At 35.7% G+C, this 16,930-nt stretch overlaps 1 protein-coding gene across 1 annotated transcript in view; it reads left to right on the top strand.

The window, feature by feature from the left end:
- The window catches only part of SCLT1 (sodium channel and clathrin linker 1), a 252,003-nt gene that overhangs the window by 110,713 nt on the left and 124,360 nt on the right, over window positions 1–16,930 (top strand). The window contains 1 exon segment of the mRNA XM_005691258.3: window positions 14,369–14,459. Within this exon segment, the coding sequence (XP_005691315.1) occupies window positions 14,369–14,459 (91 nt within the window).

The raw sequence follows: 16,930 nt of genomic DNA, 5'->3' as shown, positions 1-16,930 counted from the left end.
CCTAAGCATCAATAAAAATAAATAAAAATCCATACACGATTGGGCAAAGGATATGAACAAACTTTTCAAAAATATAGCAGTCAGGAAAATGCAAGTTAATACTGTGGAATATAACAAGGTAAAAGACGATTACAGTATGATGTAATCCATAAACATTTCAAATGTTTTAAGCAACAATGCATAGATTATGGACATGTATGTTTTAGTTATATATGACATATTCATATATGTAAAATAATTTTAAAGCATGTGTGTAATATATATACACATTTGTAATATACACACACACACATATATTGTGCATGTGTGCATGCATGCACTATTTTTTTTTCATGCATGTACTATTAAAGAATAAAATAAAAACATGTCCAGAAATAGTATAGGGAGAAGGATAATAAAATATGGTAATTGCGTCCTGTGGAATACTGTTCATCATTTAAAAACATGTATTTACATGTAAAGATGTAGTAACAGAATCATACGGTAGAGCTAGAAAACAAGGTTATGTTGAGAAAGTAAAAATAATGGATCTATGGCACAAAAATACATACATGTATATAATAATATATATTTTACCTGTGTATGTATATATCCAGAGATGTGTCATATTTTAATGTGAACCTACAAAATGAAGGGGAATGAGAGAGGTTGGGAATGAACAGGAAAATAAAAATAAATAAGAGCAGATTTTTCACAGCTAATAGTCATGGGCAGATCATGGAGTCACAGAAAGAATAGTGTGATTAACTCAACTCTGCATTCAAGGTTCAGAAAAGAGTGGAAGAAAAGAATAAAATATGAGGTTTATGATATCAGTAGGATAAATCAGGGTGTGGAAATTTTGGAAGGAAAATGAATAAGAAAATTGGTTCATAAAGACCTACTATAATATGATTGTTGTTGTGTTAGTTGCTCAGTCGTGTCTCAGTCTTTGCAACCCCATGGACTGTAGCCTGCCAGACTCCACTGTCCATGGAATTCTCCAGGCAAGAATACTGGAGTGGGTAGCCATTCCTTTCTCCAAGGGATCTTCCCCACTCTGGGATTGAACCCGGGTTTCCTGTATTGCAGGCAGATTCTTTACCATCTGAGCCACCATATTGGGAAGCCCAATATGATGATAATGCAAGACAGTTTCTGAGACTATGGTTCAGTTTGATTTCTTCTATAAATTTAGGAAGTTGAGCTAAATGATTATTAAGATACCTCTAGCCATAAAATTTCATGATTCTTCTAATGCCCTTTCACCCAATATCACCAAGTTCTGCCCATTTTCTCTATATAGAGTCTTTAAAAAAAGACTGGGCTTTTGATACTGGGCTAAAGGACATTGGAAGAATCAAGAAATTTTATGGCTAAAGGTATCTTAATAATCATTTAGCTCAACTTCCTGAATTTATAGAAGAAACCAAACTGAACCAAAGTCTCAGAAATTGTCTTCCAGGGTTGCACAACAAATTCATGGAGGAGCTAAATTAGAACTTGTGTTTTGTAATTGCTACTCTACTGAGTTTCTAAACGTGATTCAAACAGTATTCACAGCAGTAAGGAAGTCAGGAATGAAAGTTGATCGTTAAAGAATGATGAGTGGATATATTGTTTTTTGACAACTGTGTTATTTGGTTTTGGGGCATCTGAGTCTGAAGATTATAAATTGAGATTACAGATTAACAAAGCTAGTTTTGGTATTCTAAAGCCTAAAACATCTTAAGTGTTTAACTGTCCATGAGCAACTTTGCCATAATATTTACTGACAATATTACATAGCTTAACACTAAGCAATTCAGAGTTGTATACATAAAACTATGCTTGCTTTTCCTGCCACAGGCTTGAAAGAACAGAAGGATAAGCAGATGCTTCTTTTAGGGAAAAGGATGTTGCTTTCAAGTTTGACAGATTCTGAATGATGGGCATATTGATATTACCAGAATTTAGGTTTTGAGATGCCCTGTATGTGTGTATCTGTGCCAAAAATAACTACATTAGAAACTCTTTAAACACTAGCTTTGTGTAAGTGTATACTTATACTGAAAATTTACTAGTTTCAATTTGTTATTTGATGTTAATGATACAAAAAAAATGAGAATCATATGAACTTATAATTAAATCTTTTATCATTTTTCTTTTCAAGAGTTTCTAATGATACCCATCATAGCAGACAAAACTTGTCAGCCTAGTTTCAAAGAAGCTTCATTCACCTGGTCTTTCCCAACCCTCCAGTTAGATACAATAGTCATTTTGCTGTTTCTCATGAAGAACTTTCCATTCCTTCTTTTGTGCATTTGATCTTTATTCTGTTTTGTAGAAAATTTATAATTTTCTAAATCTGGTTTAAGCTTGCCTTCTCCAGGAATACTTCTCTCATTCATTCCAGCAGATTTTTTACTGTTCTTTTCTTGTGGATGTACTGAGCATGTGTTCCTTTTAACTGAGATTTTATGCTATTTTTTTCTTTAGATGATTCTTTTGTCATATATATTTGTTTATAATGTATACCCAGCTGAGTCATGAAAATAATTACTTTTCAGGCCATGTGTGCCCAGATTTTGTATCTGCCTTGTGAAGTCTTTGAAGGAAAGGACTTCATTTGTGTGTCTTTTGGAAACAACAGTATTATCTTTGTAAAAGTATGTAGTGTAAAGATTGACTCAAAAGCATTTGTGTAAGGGTTCATAGTATCTTTTCATTAGAGAGGCATTACCAGAGTATTTATTTTAAAAAAACTTTAGCCATTAAGGAATGATCTCATTAGCAGGTATAGATAACTGTTTTCGTATAAAGAATTTGTAACTTAGTAATCTATTTTTATTTATTGAGGATTTACATACTACATGTGTGCTCTCAATGTAGGAACAGTGTTTATTAAGTTTATGCATGATGTGAAAGCCTCTAAATTGTTGAAATTTGACCTATTGCATCTTATGTACACTTTTGTAGCTTCCATAATCTCTAAAGATAAGAGCTTATTAAATTTTTGTAGCTCAAACGTCTCTTGGTTATCTCTACCAAGATAAGTCAGAGGTAATAAACTTAGCATGTTATTAATATCTCTTGAATCTTCTCTTTGTATTTATAAATGGCACCATTCAGTTTCTGCTTCACAAAATTTGGAGGCACCCTAAATTCTTTTCTGTCCCAACTCGACCTTCTAAGTGTCTCTCAGATCTTCACTTTTGCATCATTACGTTATTGCCTTTGCTCAGTCCATCATCTCATCTGAGCTTCTGCAGTAACCTCCATATTGGCTTACCTCTTCTCCATCTTCCTTTTTCATACTGTCATCAAAATGATAAACTTTCAGAAATAAAATCTGATCATGTCAGTCTCCTTCAATGACTTCAAAATGCCTATGGGATATAATCGAAATTATTTAACTTGACATGAAGTCTTCTATGACCTGACCCCTGGCTACTTAACTGTATATCTTGTCACTCTTCATCTCAGTTTCCTGAACTATTCCCAGTTACCCAAACAAGCTGTGCTATTTCATAAATCCCTCCCTGTGCTCAAATTGTTCCTGATGCCTAAAATGCCTTTTCCTGATAAATATCTTCTCAGCTTTCAGGATTCAGAAGTGTCGTATCTTCTAGAAATCACTTTCTGCATCTTATGGTTTCTTCCCCAGGTACAACCAGATATGCCTTCCTGTGTGCCTCAGCCATAAGCTGCACATTTATCTGCCACAGTGTATTCAACACTTTAATGTACTTAATTCTTTACATATTAATCACTTTGCTAGTTTTTAAGCTCCTTAAAAGTGTGGATCTTTATGTAGCCCTTTTCACCATACCATCATCTAAGACAGTGCTAGACATCTGGCAAGATGCTCAAAAGAAAAAAAGAAAAACAAGAAACAACTTTTTGAGTCATTAAGTCAGTTAATTAATTAAATTGCATTTCCTCAGAGGAGCAAAGCTAAGCTCATTTATGTGGATTTTCTATTTGTGTATTTTGCCGCCAGTCTTTGGGGGCACAACTGTTTTCTTAGACTGCCATTCCTTAGAGAATTACCTCTTATATTCCTCAGCCATGCAGTCGTATGTGTCCGCTTGGTAGTCCTGGATGATGAAATCTCGTGCTGTCGTGTTTTGTGCTGCCCAGTTGTGAATCATAATTTTGTCCACTGTATCCTGTCACTTAGTGGATTACTGCAGTGCCTGTGTTTAAATAACTGTTACTTAACTTAATAATGCCCCAAAGCGCAAGGATAGTGATGTTGGCAATTCAGATATGCCAAGGAGAAGCCTTAAAGTGCTTCCTTCAATGAAAAGGGGAAAATTCTCTGTTTAATAAAGAAAAAACAGCTTCTGCTGAGGTTGCTAAAACCAATGGTAAAAAACAAATCTGCCTGAAATTGTGAAGAAGGAAAAAGAAATTCATGCTGATTTTGCTGTTGCACCAACTGCAAAAGTTACAGCCACGGTTCATGGTAAGTGTTTAGTTAAGATGAAAAAGGCATTAAATTTGTACAATAAGAGAAAGACCACATTCACATAACTTCTGTTATTGTTAAAATTGTTTTTATTAATTTTTGCCATTAATTTCTTATTGTGCCCAATCTAAGCTTTGATTTATGTGTTATATAGAGAAAAACATGGTATACGTCGATTTCAGTAGGATCCACAGTTGTAGGCATCCACGGGAGTCTTGGAACATATCTCCTGCAGATAAGGGAGGACTACTGTGTATGTACGTCTGCCAGGTAGTAGTTTTATTGTAGCTGAGATAACAGATTTTTCCAATTTGAATAATATTGTGTCTTTTATTATAAAGATGCTATGGAAATCTGGAATTCATCGATCACTGGTTTTGATTCATAGAGAGTCTTGGAAACTGTCCTATGTGAGAAACGGCCCTGAGCAGATGTGCTTAGTCATAAGAATTGCCAGACAGTTTCTTATGTGTTGGCAGCTAGTTGTTCTGAGAGTAGAAAACATGTTCTAAGAAATAGGGTTTTGCTGTCAGTTTCCTATCTCTTCACCCTGTTTCACTTTAATGTTATTTATGGGGTTACTTAGTCACCCCTTATTCAAAAATGTTTGTATCATTATCATTTAAACTTTCGGGCATAAAGAAGAATATGAGACTTTACTTCTAGAACACACTAGTCAACAGCAGAAAGAAATTCATAACTTCATGTTTGGAACTTTTGCCTCTTATACTAGTTTTATTTCAAAATGTATTTCTTTATTGATAATTTTATTTTGCAGACACTCCACATTTGTGTACCTGACCCAAAAGTACACTTCTGTGTGATGTGAAGTATAAAGAGCATAGACTTTGAAGTCAGACAGCTTTAGATTAGTATTCTTATTTTAAATTTTCTCTTGGTTTGGCCACATTGCTTAACTGAATGAACTTTAGTTTTTTAGTTTTTTAAAAAATGTCTATTGAAGTATAGTTGATTTGCAATGTTGTGTTAGTTTCAGGTATAGAGCGAAGTAACTTCAGTTATACATATACATATATCCTCTCTTTTTTAGAGATTCTTTTCCCATATTAGAGTACTGAGTAGAGTTCCCTGTGCTATACACTAGGTTCTTATTATTTATTTTATATATAATAGTGAATTCCAGTCTTTTAATTTCTTAATCTCTGCAATAGAAAAAAGTTCTCTCCCTTGCTCTGGAAATTAGCCTTACCTTTGTTGTTACTGTTAGTTTCTAGGAACTAGATAAAGTGTTCCTTTCTTTTCCCCTCCTTTCTATTGTTATATCCCCATGTCTTGCCAGCTGTACAACCCTGAACTTGTTTCTTCTTGTATGTTGTTCCATCAGTTATATTCACTCTTTTTACAAATCTTAGTCTCATAGTTTCTTCTAAGACCTCAGGTGTGTATACATACCTATACCTCCCCTGATGATTCCTCAGATAACTGTATTGTCTGCTTCCCATTCTTTGAAATTGCTTGGAGGGAAAACCTGCATTTGCTGTAGTTGTTCCTCAGAATTTCTTTCAATTTGGATTTGGTCCCCTATCTCTATTCTCCTCCTCAAGTTGACTGGTACCATTTTCTCCTTAAAACAAAATCCTTCTTTCTCCTTCTTTTATGTCCTTGAAAATTTTTTCTATTAGGTCTTTTTTGTTTGTGTCCTGATTTCTTCTCTGACTTTTGTCACTGTTTCCCTTTTTTGCTTTTCCCATTTCCATCCTACCTGCTAAAAGTAGAAATTTCTTAAATTTCTGGCCATGTTACACAGTTTCCCTGCCCCATCCCCTCCTTGGATGATCACCTTTACCCTACCCAACTTAAACTTGATCTCAATGACAGTGTTTCCCACATGTGTACTCTGGTCTTGATCACTTTGTGAGTTCTATACTTGAATACTAGGGCAGTGGTTTTTAAACTATTTTTAGTTAAAAAGTCTTAAACACAAAACCCTAATATATTGATAAACATGGAATTGCTGTGATTGATTGATGGGAGGAGGGAAATCTTCCCCATCTTAGTAACTGATACTGTCTTCAGACCAGTGAATCTTGCTTGGTTCTGCTCTTTTGGTTTACCCTCACAGTCAAGTCGTGTTTGCACTGATCCAGATGATCATAAATCCAGTCATCAACACTGTCATTGCTACCCCAAGCCATCACTCTCTCTTCCTTGTCTTTGCCTCCTGTTTTCCCTGTTTTCTCTCTTACCCCACTTTATTTATTCTTCACACACCAGCCCAAAAAATCTCCTCAGAGCATAAAGCAAATCACATCACTCACTTGCTTACAACACTCAGTGGATTTCATTGCAGTTGGAACAGATTCCAAAATTCTTTCCTTGCCCAGAAGCACTTATATTCTCTGTTGTCTCTGCCTTCCTCTCTATGTTCATCTTACACTTTTCTCTCTCTGATGCATCCCAGCTAATTGTTCCTTATTAAGTACCTTTCTCATACTCTTTGCATTTATTATTAATTCTTGCTGCCTGTAATTTCTTCACCTTGTGTGCGTGCATGTGTGCTCCGTCATGTCTGATTCCTTGCAACCCCATGGACTGTAGCCCACCGGGCTCCTCTGTCCATAGGATTTTCCAGGCAAGAATGCTGGAGTGGGTTGCCATTTCCTTCTCCAACTTTCACCTTAGATTTTCTTAAATCAGCCCCGTTGTCTTGGTTAGTTCAAATATTCCTTCTTTATAGACAGGTTGTCACTGATGATGCAAGTCTCTCTCCCATTGTTATATATAATTTGCTTCATTGCATTATCACATTCTGAAATTATCTCATTTATTTGTTTACATATTTGTTGTCTGTCTCCCTAAAGCAATATAAACTTTATGAGGTCAGAGGCTTTTTCTTCCTAGTTTGCCACTGTATCAGCAGTGCTGACAACAGTCCTTGGTGTAGTTTGGGTGAGAGTGAAAGTCGCTCAGTCATGTCCGACTTTGTGACTCATGGACCATACAGTGATTCTCCAGGCCAGAATACTGGAGTGGGTAGCCTTTCACTTCTCCAGGGGATCTTCCCAGCCCAGGGATCAAGCCCAGGTCTCCTGCATTGCAGGTGGGTTCTTTACCAACTGAGCTATCGGGGAGTAGTTTGGGTTGGTGCTCAATAAAAATAAGCATAGGACTCCTGAAATAGCTAAAAATAAACAGAAGCTGATACAGTGTACTAACACATATATATGGAATTTAGAAAGATGGTAATGATGACCCTGTATGTGAGACAGCAAAAGAGACACAGATGTATAGAATGGACTTTTGGACTCTGAGGGAGAGGGAGAGGGTGGGATGATTTGGGAGAATGGCACTGAAACATGTATACTATCATGTAAGAAACAAATCGCCAGTCCATGTTCGATGCAGGATACAGGATGCTTGGGGCTGGTGCACAGGGATGATCCAGAGAGATGATATAGGGTGGGAGGTGGGAGGGGGGTTCAGGATTGGGAACTCCTGTGCACCCGTGGTGGATTCATGTCAATGTATGGCAAAACTAATACAGTATTGTAAAGTAAAATAAAGTAAAAAAAAAAAAGCTGAATGAGCCATGAACATGTGAAACTCAACATGTCCAGATTATATTCATAGTGCAAGGCATATTATAAACATTCAATAAATATTTGTTCAAAGAGTGAATGGATGGAATCCCTTAAATTCTGTCTCTCTAAAGTCTGTGCCATCTCTCCCAGTGAAACTGCTTGCTTATCGTTACCATCACTCATGTAGGACATTCCCTGCCTTTTATTAAAATTCCTAAAGTGTAGCTCTGATCCCATTATATTTGAGTAGCTCTCCATTGCCCTTAAATTAATATAAATTGCCTAACTTGTCAATTAAGGTCATTTACGTTGTAGGCCCCATTGCCTTTTTCAGTCTTCCTTCCCTTCTTCCCTAAATAAGCCCTACACCTGCCTACCTTTATGCTTGAACTTATTTGTTGCTTCCTGAAGCTCTTTTAAGATTTACTCTTGTGAGTAAATTTACTCTTGTGAGATCTCTGCTTGTGAGATTCACTGTCCGGCCTCTGCCAATTCTTCCTTTCAATACCTCCCACTTTAATATTCCCTAAACTAAATGCAAATGTACTACCTACTCTGAATCATAATACTTCAGTCTTTTGTGATGCTTAAAGTGTGCTTTGTGGCCCTCCTAAAGATTACGGTATCTAACCTATTTTTGTGTGTTTTGTATTACCTTAAAGAACACCTGTGTTCTAGATGTCACAGGTACTTAGTAAACATTTTTTGAGTATGCCCATTGCATAAGCCTCGTTAATAATAGAAAGTGAATTAATATGTTATACTTTGTCAGTGGTACCCAAAGTCATATAACTCTAAAACTGTATTTGAAATAATTGTTTACAGTCTCTTTGTAATAGTAAACATAGTGATTGTGCAGTTATTCAGTAAAATCTAAGGCCGTAGCTGTGTATCAGAATTATCTGTAGAGATTCTGAAAAACAGAGATGAGCAGGTACCACTCTGACATTCTGAATGAATAAGACTCAGAGGCTGTATATAATGTAGTTACAAAATGCTTGCTTTTGTACAAAGAAAGTATAGAGAACTACTACTGAAAAGTAAAAGTGTTAGTCACTCAGTTGTTTCTGACTGGTTTGATGGAAAATTATATTTCAACACAGAAATTGGGATTTTGAACTACTTTGAATTATATATAATTTTGAATTATGTAAAAAATTATATACAAATGAACTGTTTTCAAGACTGAGTAGCCTCTGTTTTAAGGTTTTGATAACTCACTACACAGATTATTAATATCTGTTGCTTTCTTTGTAGTCTTCTGTCCTTTGAAAACTTTTAATCATTAGACTGCTACTAAAGATTAAAAGGAGAGACAAGTTAAACTTTTTCCAGTTTTGCTACTTGTAGTCAGTTTTCTAAAATCAGAAGTGATCTTGGAAATTCAGAACTTTGTCTAAAATTGTTTGGGGATTTTCTAATTTTTAAGCATAAGTGATTGGCTTTATTTTACAGATAATTGCACATGAACTTGCTAAAGTGTGCACTTTTTCTTTTTTTTTTTTCAGAATGTTACCACTTCTCATTGTGTGAAACAAATACTGTACACATTTCTAGAATTCTCTTGACACAAGCCTGAAAAAGACAGATTAAGAACTTATCTTAAAATGGATTCAAATCTTAAAGATATTTATAATTAAAACATTTAATTTCTGTCCAAGTTAATGCTATAATTTAAGTGTATACTTATATAAACTACATTGAGGTATATCATATGTTTTATATTTGGTTATACTTTTCTTAACAGAACAAAGCTTTGCTTTTTAAAGATCAAACTTCTTTAATGAGTGATGAAAATCACATTAAAGAAAAATCTCAGAAATTTTAAATTGCTTGACAAAGAAGCATACCTAAAAGTAATGTGCTTTTAAAAATATTCCTTTTAGCAAAAATAAAATGTAACTATTCTTATTTATCAGTTTTTTTTTTTAATGAAAGCTTGTTTTGACCTTTATAAAAGGATGTACAAGCTTCCCTTGTGGCTCAAACGGTAAAGAATCTGCCTGCAGTGAGGGAGACCTGAGTTCAGTTCCAGGGTGGGAAAGATCCCCTGGAGAATGGGATCGCTACCCACTCCAGTATTCTTGCCTGGAGAATTCCGTGGACGGAGGAGCCTGGCAGGCTACAGTCGATGGGGTTGCAAAGAGTCAGACACAACTGAGTAACCAGCACTTTCACTTTTCTTTATGTATCTAAAACATTTAAATGTAAAATAGTATAGTTATTAAAGCTCCTTCATAAAATAAAATTAGAATTATTTTTGTTGAAACTTTAAAGATTTCACAAGTTTGAATATTTGAAGTGACTCATAAGACTCCGCAGACCATAGTCACATAAGCTTCTATTTAAAGGCTAAGGATATTATACAATAATAAGTAAAAGAGTCCAGGGGAAGCTTAGGAGGCCCAAGTGACATCCAGGCCCAAATGCTCTATGGTCTTTATGCACGCAAAGGTATGCTTTTCTCCAGGTTGAGCCACCAAGATGTGTACAGTGAATCTTGGCTTCAGGAAAACTCAGAGAAGTTTTGAGTGTTTTTTTGTTTTTTCTCTTTGCCCGTCCGATCACATGGTCCAGTCCGGCCGCCTAACCAGTTATACCAGGTGAAAGCCATCAGTAAACAGATTGTGTTTGAGGGTTACCAGAGGAGATTCAGACTTTAAGCAGCACACCATAAATCGCACTTTTCACTTTTTGGCCCAGAGGCAAGGCCAGATATTCAGGCATCCCTCAAGCTTTTGCAAACCAGCTATAAATTAATGCAATACCACACCATTCCTGACAACTCAAAATCTAAAAAGAGGCAAGATTGTGATGATAGCTTACATTTGTATAAACTGCTAAAACTCCAATACTTTGGCCACTGGATGCAAAGAACTGACTCATTGGAAAAGACCCTAATGCTGGGAACGATTGAAGGCAGGAGGAGAAGGGGATGACAGAGGATGAGATGGTTGGATGGTATCATGGACTCAATGAAGATGAATTTGAACAAGCTCTGGAAGTTGGTGATGGGCAGGGAAGCCTGGCATGCTGCAGTCCATGGGGTCACAAAGAGTCAGACACGACTAAGCGACTGCATTGTACTGACAGTAAAGTTTATAATGCAGTTTAATAGGCATTGCCTTATTTGAACTTTATGATATTTCTGTGAGTTATGCAGGAAAATTGTTTTTATCTCTGTTTTACGGCCTCAGTTCTGAACCTGAGAGAAGTCGTTGGCTCAGTTCTCACAGTCTCCTGTGCTGATAGAGCCAAGTGTAAAGGATAGATCTCATGACTTTAGTTCTAGAATATTTTTCAGTATTTCATGTCAGAAGTAGATATGAAGAGCTATCTATTGCTTTTCTGTCTTGTAGAACAGTATAGGAATAAATAAGTATGTATAACTTTACTGTGTATTTTCCTCAAAAAGCATAATAGCTGTTTGTATGTTTTAGGGAATATAACTTAAGAGATTCTGTTTCAAATGAAAGGCTCTGCTTCAAATAAGATACATTTTGAAGAATTGTTCACAAAATTATTCTTTTAGGATTTCCACACATGAATAAAAAATTGGACCTTCAAGATCTGAGTAAAATATCAAGACAGAGTGGAACCCGTGACCCTCTGTCTCCTTTCCTTTCGTGCTCTCTTTGATTCATTTATGATCCATTTGCTTGTCTGCCACATGCCAGGTAGTGTGCTATCCATGAGGATTTGAAAACTAATAAAATATGACCCTTGCCTCTAATGATCGTACATTCTGTATTTTTTCCCATGAACTCACAGTTCCACGAGAGGAGTATCTGTTAACAGTATGTAAAGTAGTATGAATTATGAGAGCTGACATTCTAGAGACTTGCCTGGAAGTTGAAGACTTGAAATGAGGAGACTTTTGAGCTAAGTCTTGAAGGTTGTTAAGGAATTTATCAGTAAAAGCAAAAGAAATCTACTCAAGTCAAATGTGAAAAAATAAACAAGGTTGTGTTAAAGAAACATGGAGTTAGTAGTCTGTTATACCAGGAACATAAATTACGTGAGGGGAACTAGCAAGAGATGAGACTCTTTGAGGCCAGATGGTGACTAACCTTATAAACTATGCTGAGGAGTATTGATTATATGCCCAAAGAAGTGAGGAATCCAGAAATCATTATTATACAAGACTTTTTATCATCAGGTAACTTTTTTGGGGGGGAGGGCAGGTAGGATGCATTAAAGAGAAGACCAGAAGTCAGGAGATCAGTTTGTAATCTATTGGGATAGTCCTGAGAAATAACGATGAGGCCAGTGATTGGGCAATGGAAGTAGAAATGGAATGCACAACTGAGATACCAGTTAGAATCATTGGGCAGAGTAGATAGAAATCAGGAAACCATCTAGTCCAGAGTCTTGGTTTTGGAAAATTATCGAATCCACCTTTCTGTTGTGGGACATGAGACTGCTGAAATACTCTTGTGGTCAAGTGAATTGAGTTAAACTACAACAGTGATTGCTCACAGAATTGGGTTCCTGACTCGCAGGTTCTCCATATTGCACCTCATTCGCTCTGTATCTCTAACACATTTTTTTTTCTTTAATCATGCTCTGACCTCCCATTTGTTTATACTTTACAGGCACTTTAATGTATATTACCTATTTTGACCTGTTCAGCAATCTCATGGCATAAGTAGAATAAGCATTATTATCCCTCTTCTGAAGGCAAAAAAGCCAAATCAAAGTGGGTGCTTTGCTTGTTCAGAGGTTACTGAATTTTATCATTATTATATAAAATCTTACTCCTGAAGTTTTTCTTTTTAAAATACATAGAATTTTATAACTGGTAAATTTGTTGATTGATTCATATAGTAGATGCTCTCCTGACATTGTCTCTTAGTTTACGTTTTACGTGCATTAGTGTAAGGTGGTCTTGAAGTTGTTTTTGTTTTGTCATCTGGTGAATCAATTTGCATAGAAAACATATATTTTATGGCTAATAAAGTCAGATTTTTATAAATTGGGTTCATTTAAAACAAAGCTTATTCTTAAGTGCATAATCTTATGAAACATTATTGGTACCATTTTTCGGTAACAGTATATCATAGAGCCAACTCACTGGAAAAGAGCCTAATGCTGGAAAAAATTGAGAGCAGCAGAAGGGGATGACAGAAGATGAGATGGTTGGACAGCATTACTGACTCAATGGACATGAGTTTGAGCAAACTCTGAGAGATAGTGATGGACAAGGAAGCCTGGCATGCTGCAGTCCCTGGGGTTGCAAAGAGTTGGACTCAACTTAGCAACTGAATAACAACAACAAATATCTAGAGGACTCTTAAATACCTATTTCATTACTTACTTCTGAATCCATAGGCAAGTTGGCTAACCTCTGTCAACATACTGGCTTGACTTCAGTTTGATATAAAAATAGGACTTATTCACAGTTATTGTTAAGTGAGACGATATCCACAGAACATTTAAGGCAGACCCTTTAACCTGATAACTACCTGAAACATTTTAGGTATTATTAGATTTTTATTTCCTGTTGTTTTATGCTAATTAGTTATGTAATTATAGATATTGTTAAAGTCAAAGGTAATGAATTAACATTTATTGTGAGTTTTGCATAAAATTTCTTTGGGTTCAATAGCACTGGTATGCTTTGTATTTATAATACATATATAAAATATAATTAAGAAATAAATATTGGCAGTTCCTACACTAAAATACCTTCCTTCCTAAAAATGTATGTTTTTCCCCATAATCCACATGTTCTGTATTTCCACTTAGTGTTTAATTTAAAAATCTTTTTTTGTTTTGTTTTAGAAAGTATTATTATTCTAAAATCTTTTTGTGGGGAGTCAAGATATTAGAACTTATTTGATTCTGCTAAAACATTCAGAAACTTGTCCTTTTTGTCCTTTGTAAAGAAAGTAATATTAGACTATCTTGAGACATGTTTCAGTCCATTATGTTAAGAGGTTGTTATACTTCTAGTGTGTAAGGAATGATCAAGGTGTTGAAACTTGGGTTCATTTTCATAGAAAGGCCAAGAAGCAGTATTTCTCTAACTTTATTCAGGAAATGATAGACATAGCTGTAGTCTACATAAAGCACTGACATTCTTGTAATTTATCAAGATGATAAAGTTCTTCATGAAATCTGTTGAATTATTTGAATATAAAATGTAATTTATCCAATTAAAGTATTAATGACTTCCACTTTGAACTCATCCTTTCAGCTCTATTTTTTCTTCACTCTCTTCCACATAGAGAGGTCTTTCAATAGTAATAAAAGAATCTTTCAATATCTCTTAGATTTATTTTTAGATATATTGTGGTTAGTACTGATTTTACCAAATTTAGGTTTCTTTTCTAATTTAAAAAATTTTTATCGTCTATGAAAACAGTATTTGTTAATTTACTTTGTATTTTAGGCAAGCCAAGTTAGATCTGAGAGTTGCAGCAGCAAAAGTGGAAGAGTTAACTAAAGTGACTGAAGGCCTTCAAGGACAGATGCAGAAGAAGGTATGTTCCTCTTTCCAAGACAACTTGGTATGATGACTGTAGCTTTGCTTTCTGTTTTATTGTCGATCTGTTTTGGATTAGGTGTTAAAGAGGATTGCTAGAAAATGAATTAATCATGTTATTGTCCTCTGAGTATGAAATTAGGAAGCTGAGTTATAACACTGGAAATAACTTTGTATTACTATTCACTATACCTTAAAGTTAATAAACATGATATCATAATCATCCCTTAACACATCATTGCTGAAGTACCTGTTAATGTAAAATCCAGTTTGGGTTAACTGGTTAGATGTAAATGGAAAAGAGGTATTTAATACTACCCTTTGTTTAATACTATGTTTTGTGTTATTTATTGGCAAAGAAGACTGGTTTGTCTTATGTGTAATAGAGAAGTTTTACAGAGAGAAGATTTTAATAGAGAAGGTGTCATGGAGAGGTCAGGCTTTAGATTTAGATGAATCTAATAATTAAAACTCTAACTCTGGTGCTTACTAGCTATGTAACTTCTCTAAGCCTTATTTCCTAATATGTGAAAATTGGTTATAGATTTCCATTAATGGTAGATTTGTGAAAAGCTTATGCAAACCTTCTCATAGATAATAGTTACAAAAATTGGGTTTTTTGAAACACTGCAGCACTCTCCAAAACAGTCACCAAAAGAGATAAGAATCATGAGTTTTTAACTTTCTGGCCTCAGAGTTCTCCCTAATCCCTGCAGCTATGGCTTCAGCAAGCAAAAACTTTATAGGCTCCTGTAGTAGCGCTCGTGGAGAAGAAAATGGCAACCCACTCGAATACTCTTGCCTGGAGAATCGCATGGATAGAGGAGCCTGGCAGGCTACAGTCCATGGGGTCACAAAGAGTTGGAAACAACTGAGCGACTAACACTATAATAGTGCTCAAGATCAAAGTTAGGGCTAGAAAGGCAGTTGAATGTAAAGAAGAAATACTGGCAGCAAGAGAACACCGCACACACACACGCACACACACACACACACACACAATTGAGATTCAAATCCTTAATGTAAATGCTGACCAAATCTGTGACTGATGGTCAAGCTATGCACGTGGGAGTTGGGAGAGGGCCGCAGGAAACCCAGTGAAAAAGTAGGCAGAGACCTGAGAGAGGCATCTACTCTTGAAGGATGTAGCCATATGAAACTAGATGTTTCGGTTTGCTGCTTTTTATAACTGAGTACATTCCTGAGATGTGTGCAGCTTGAGCAGCTGAATGCTGAAGCACTAATACTTGGAGTATCAGTGGACAGAGCCCAAAGCCGCCAGAGCAGCTGGAAATTACCAGGGAATCTGTAAGAGCAATGAATCCACGAAGAGGATGAGCCCTCCCTCTGCTCAAAAATTGATTGATCCTCAAATTATGCAGGCACAGCTAGTTCCCAGGGAGCCTAGCTAGAAAAGCAACAGTGCGGACAAAAAATGAAATCACAGATGGCAGCTGCTGCACTGGGGAAACACCCCAGAGTGTGAATCTAGGTAAGGTAATTGCCTAAACTGAACAATAGTTAATAATCCTCGAAAGAACAAAATAGAATCTAGAGAAACTGATGCATTATCTTTATTATCTAGTTTTCAATCAAAACTTACTAGATAGTAAAGTGTAATTGGTAGAGGAAGAGGGAAGAAGAAGTTGATAGAAACTTCTCACTTTTCACTGAGTTTGGGTTTGGCTTTTGGATTTAGCAAGCAAAGACTTCAAATAAGCTGTTATAATATGTTCAAATAGTTAAAATATTTTTAAATTAGAGTAAAATAAGATTTCAGTGGGAAAAAAAGATAAAGAGTTTTTAATTGAGAACTAGAAAATAATTTTAAAAATAGAAATTCTAGATTTTAAAAGTGCAGCAACCTAAATAAAGATTTTATTAGATGGGCTCAAAATTGATGCTTTCAAACTGTGGTGCTGGAAAAAACTCTTGAGAATCCCCTGGACAGCAATGAGATCAAACTAGTCAATCCTGAATGTTCATTGGAAGAACTAATGCTGAAGCTAAAGCTCCAATACTCTGACACGAAGAGCCAACTCATTGGAGAAGACCCTGATTCTGGGAAAGATTGAGTGCAGGAATAGAAGGGGGTGACAGAGGATGAGATGGTTGGATGGCATCATGGACTCAGTGGACATGAGTTTGAGCAAACTCCAGGAGATAGTAAAAGACAGGGAAGCCTGGCATGCTGTAGTCCATGGGGTCACAGAGTCAGGTACAACTGAGCGTCCAAACAACAGCAATAAAAATTAGAACAAGCAGAAGAAATAATCAATGAACTTTAAGATAGATGAGCAGAAATGTTCCTGTTCAAAGAATAGCGATTAAAAGATGGAAGAAAAATGAACAGGACCTCAGATCTGTGGGACATGAAGTAAGCCAAGAGAAGTGTAATTGGAGTTGCCGAAGTAGGGGGCAGAAAAGATGTTTAAAGAAATATCTGAAAACTTCCAAAATTTGGTAGAA

The sequence above is a fragment of the Capra hircus genome, chromosome 17, assembly GCF_001704415.2.
Source record: "Capra hircus breed San Clemente chromosome 17, ASM170441v1, whole genome shotgun sequence".
NCBI lineage: Eukaryota > Metazoa > Chordata > Mammalia > Artiodactyla > Bovidae > Capra > Capra hircus.
This window is presented reverse-complemented; position numbering and strand designations above follow the sequence as displayed.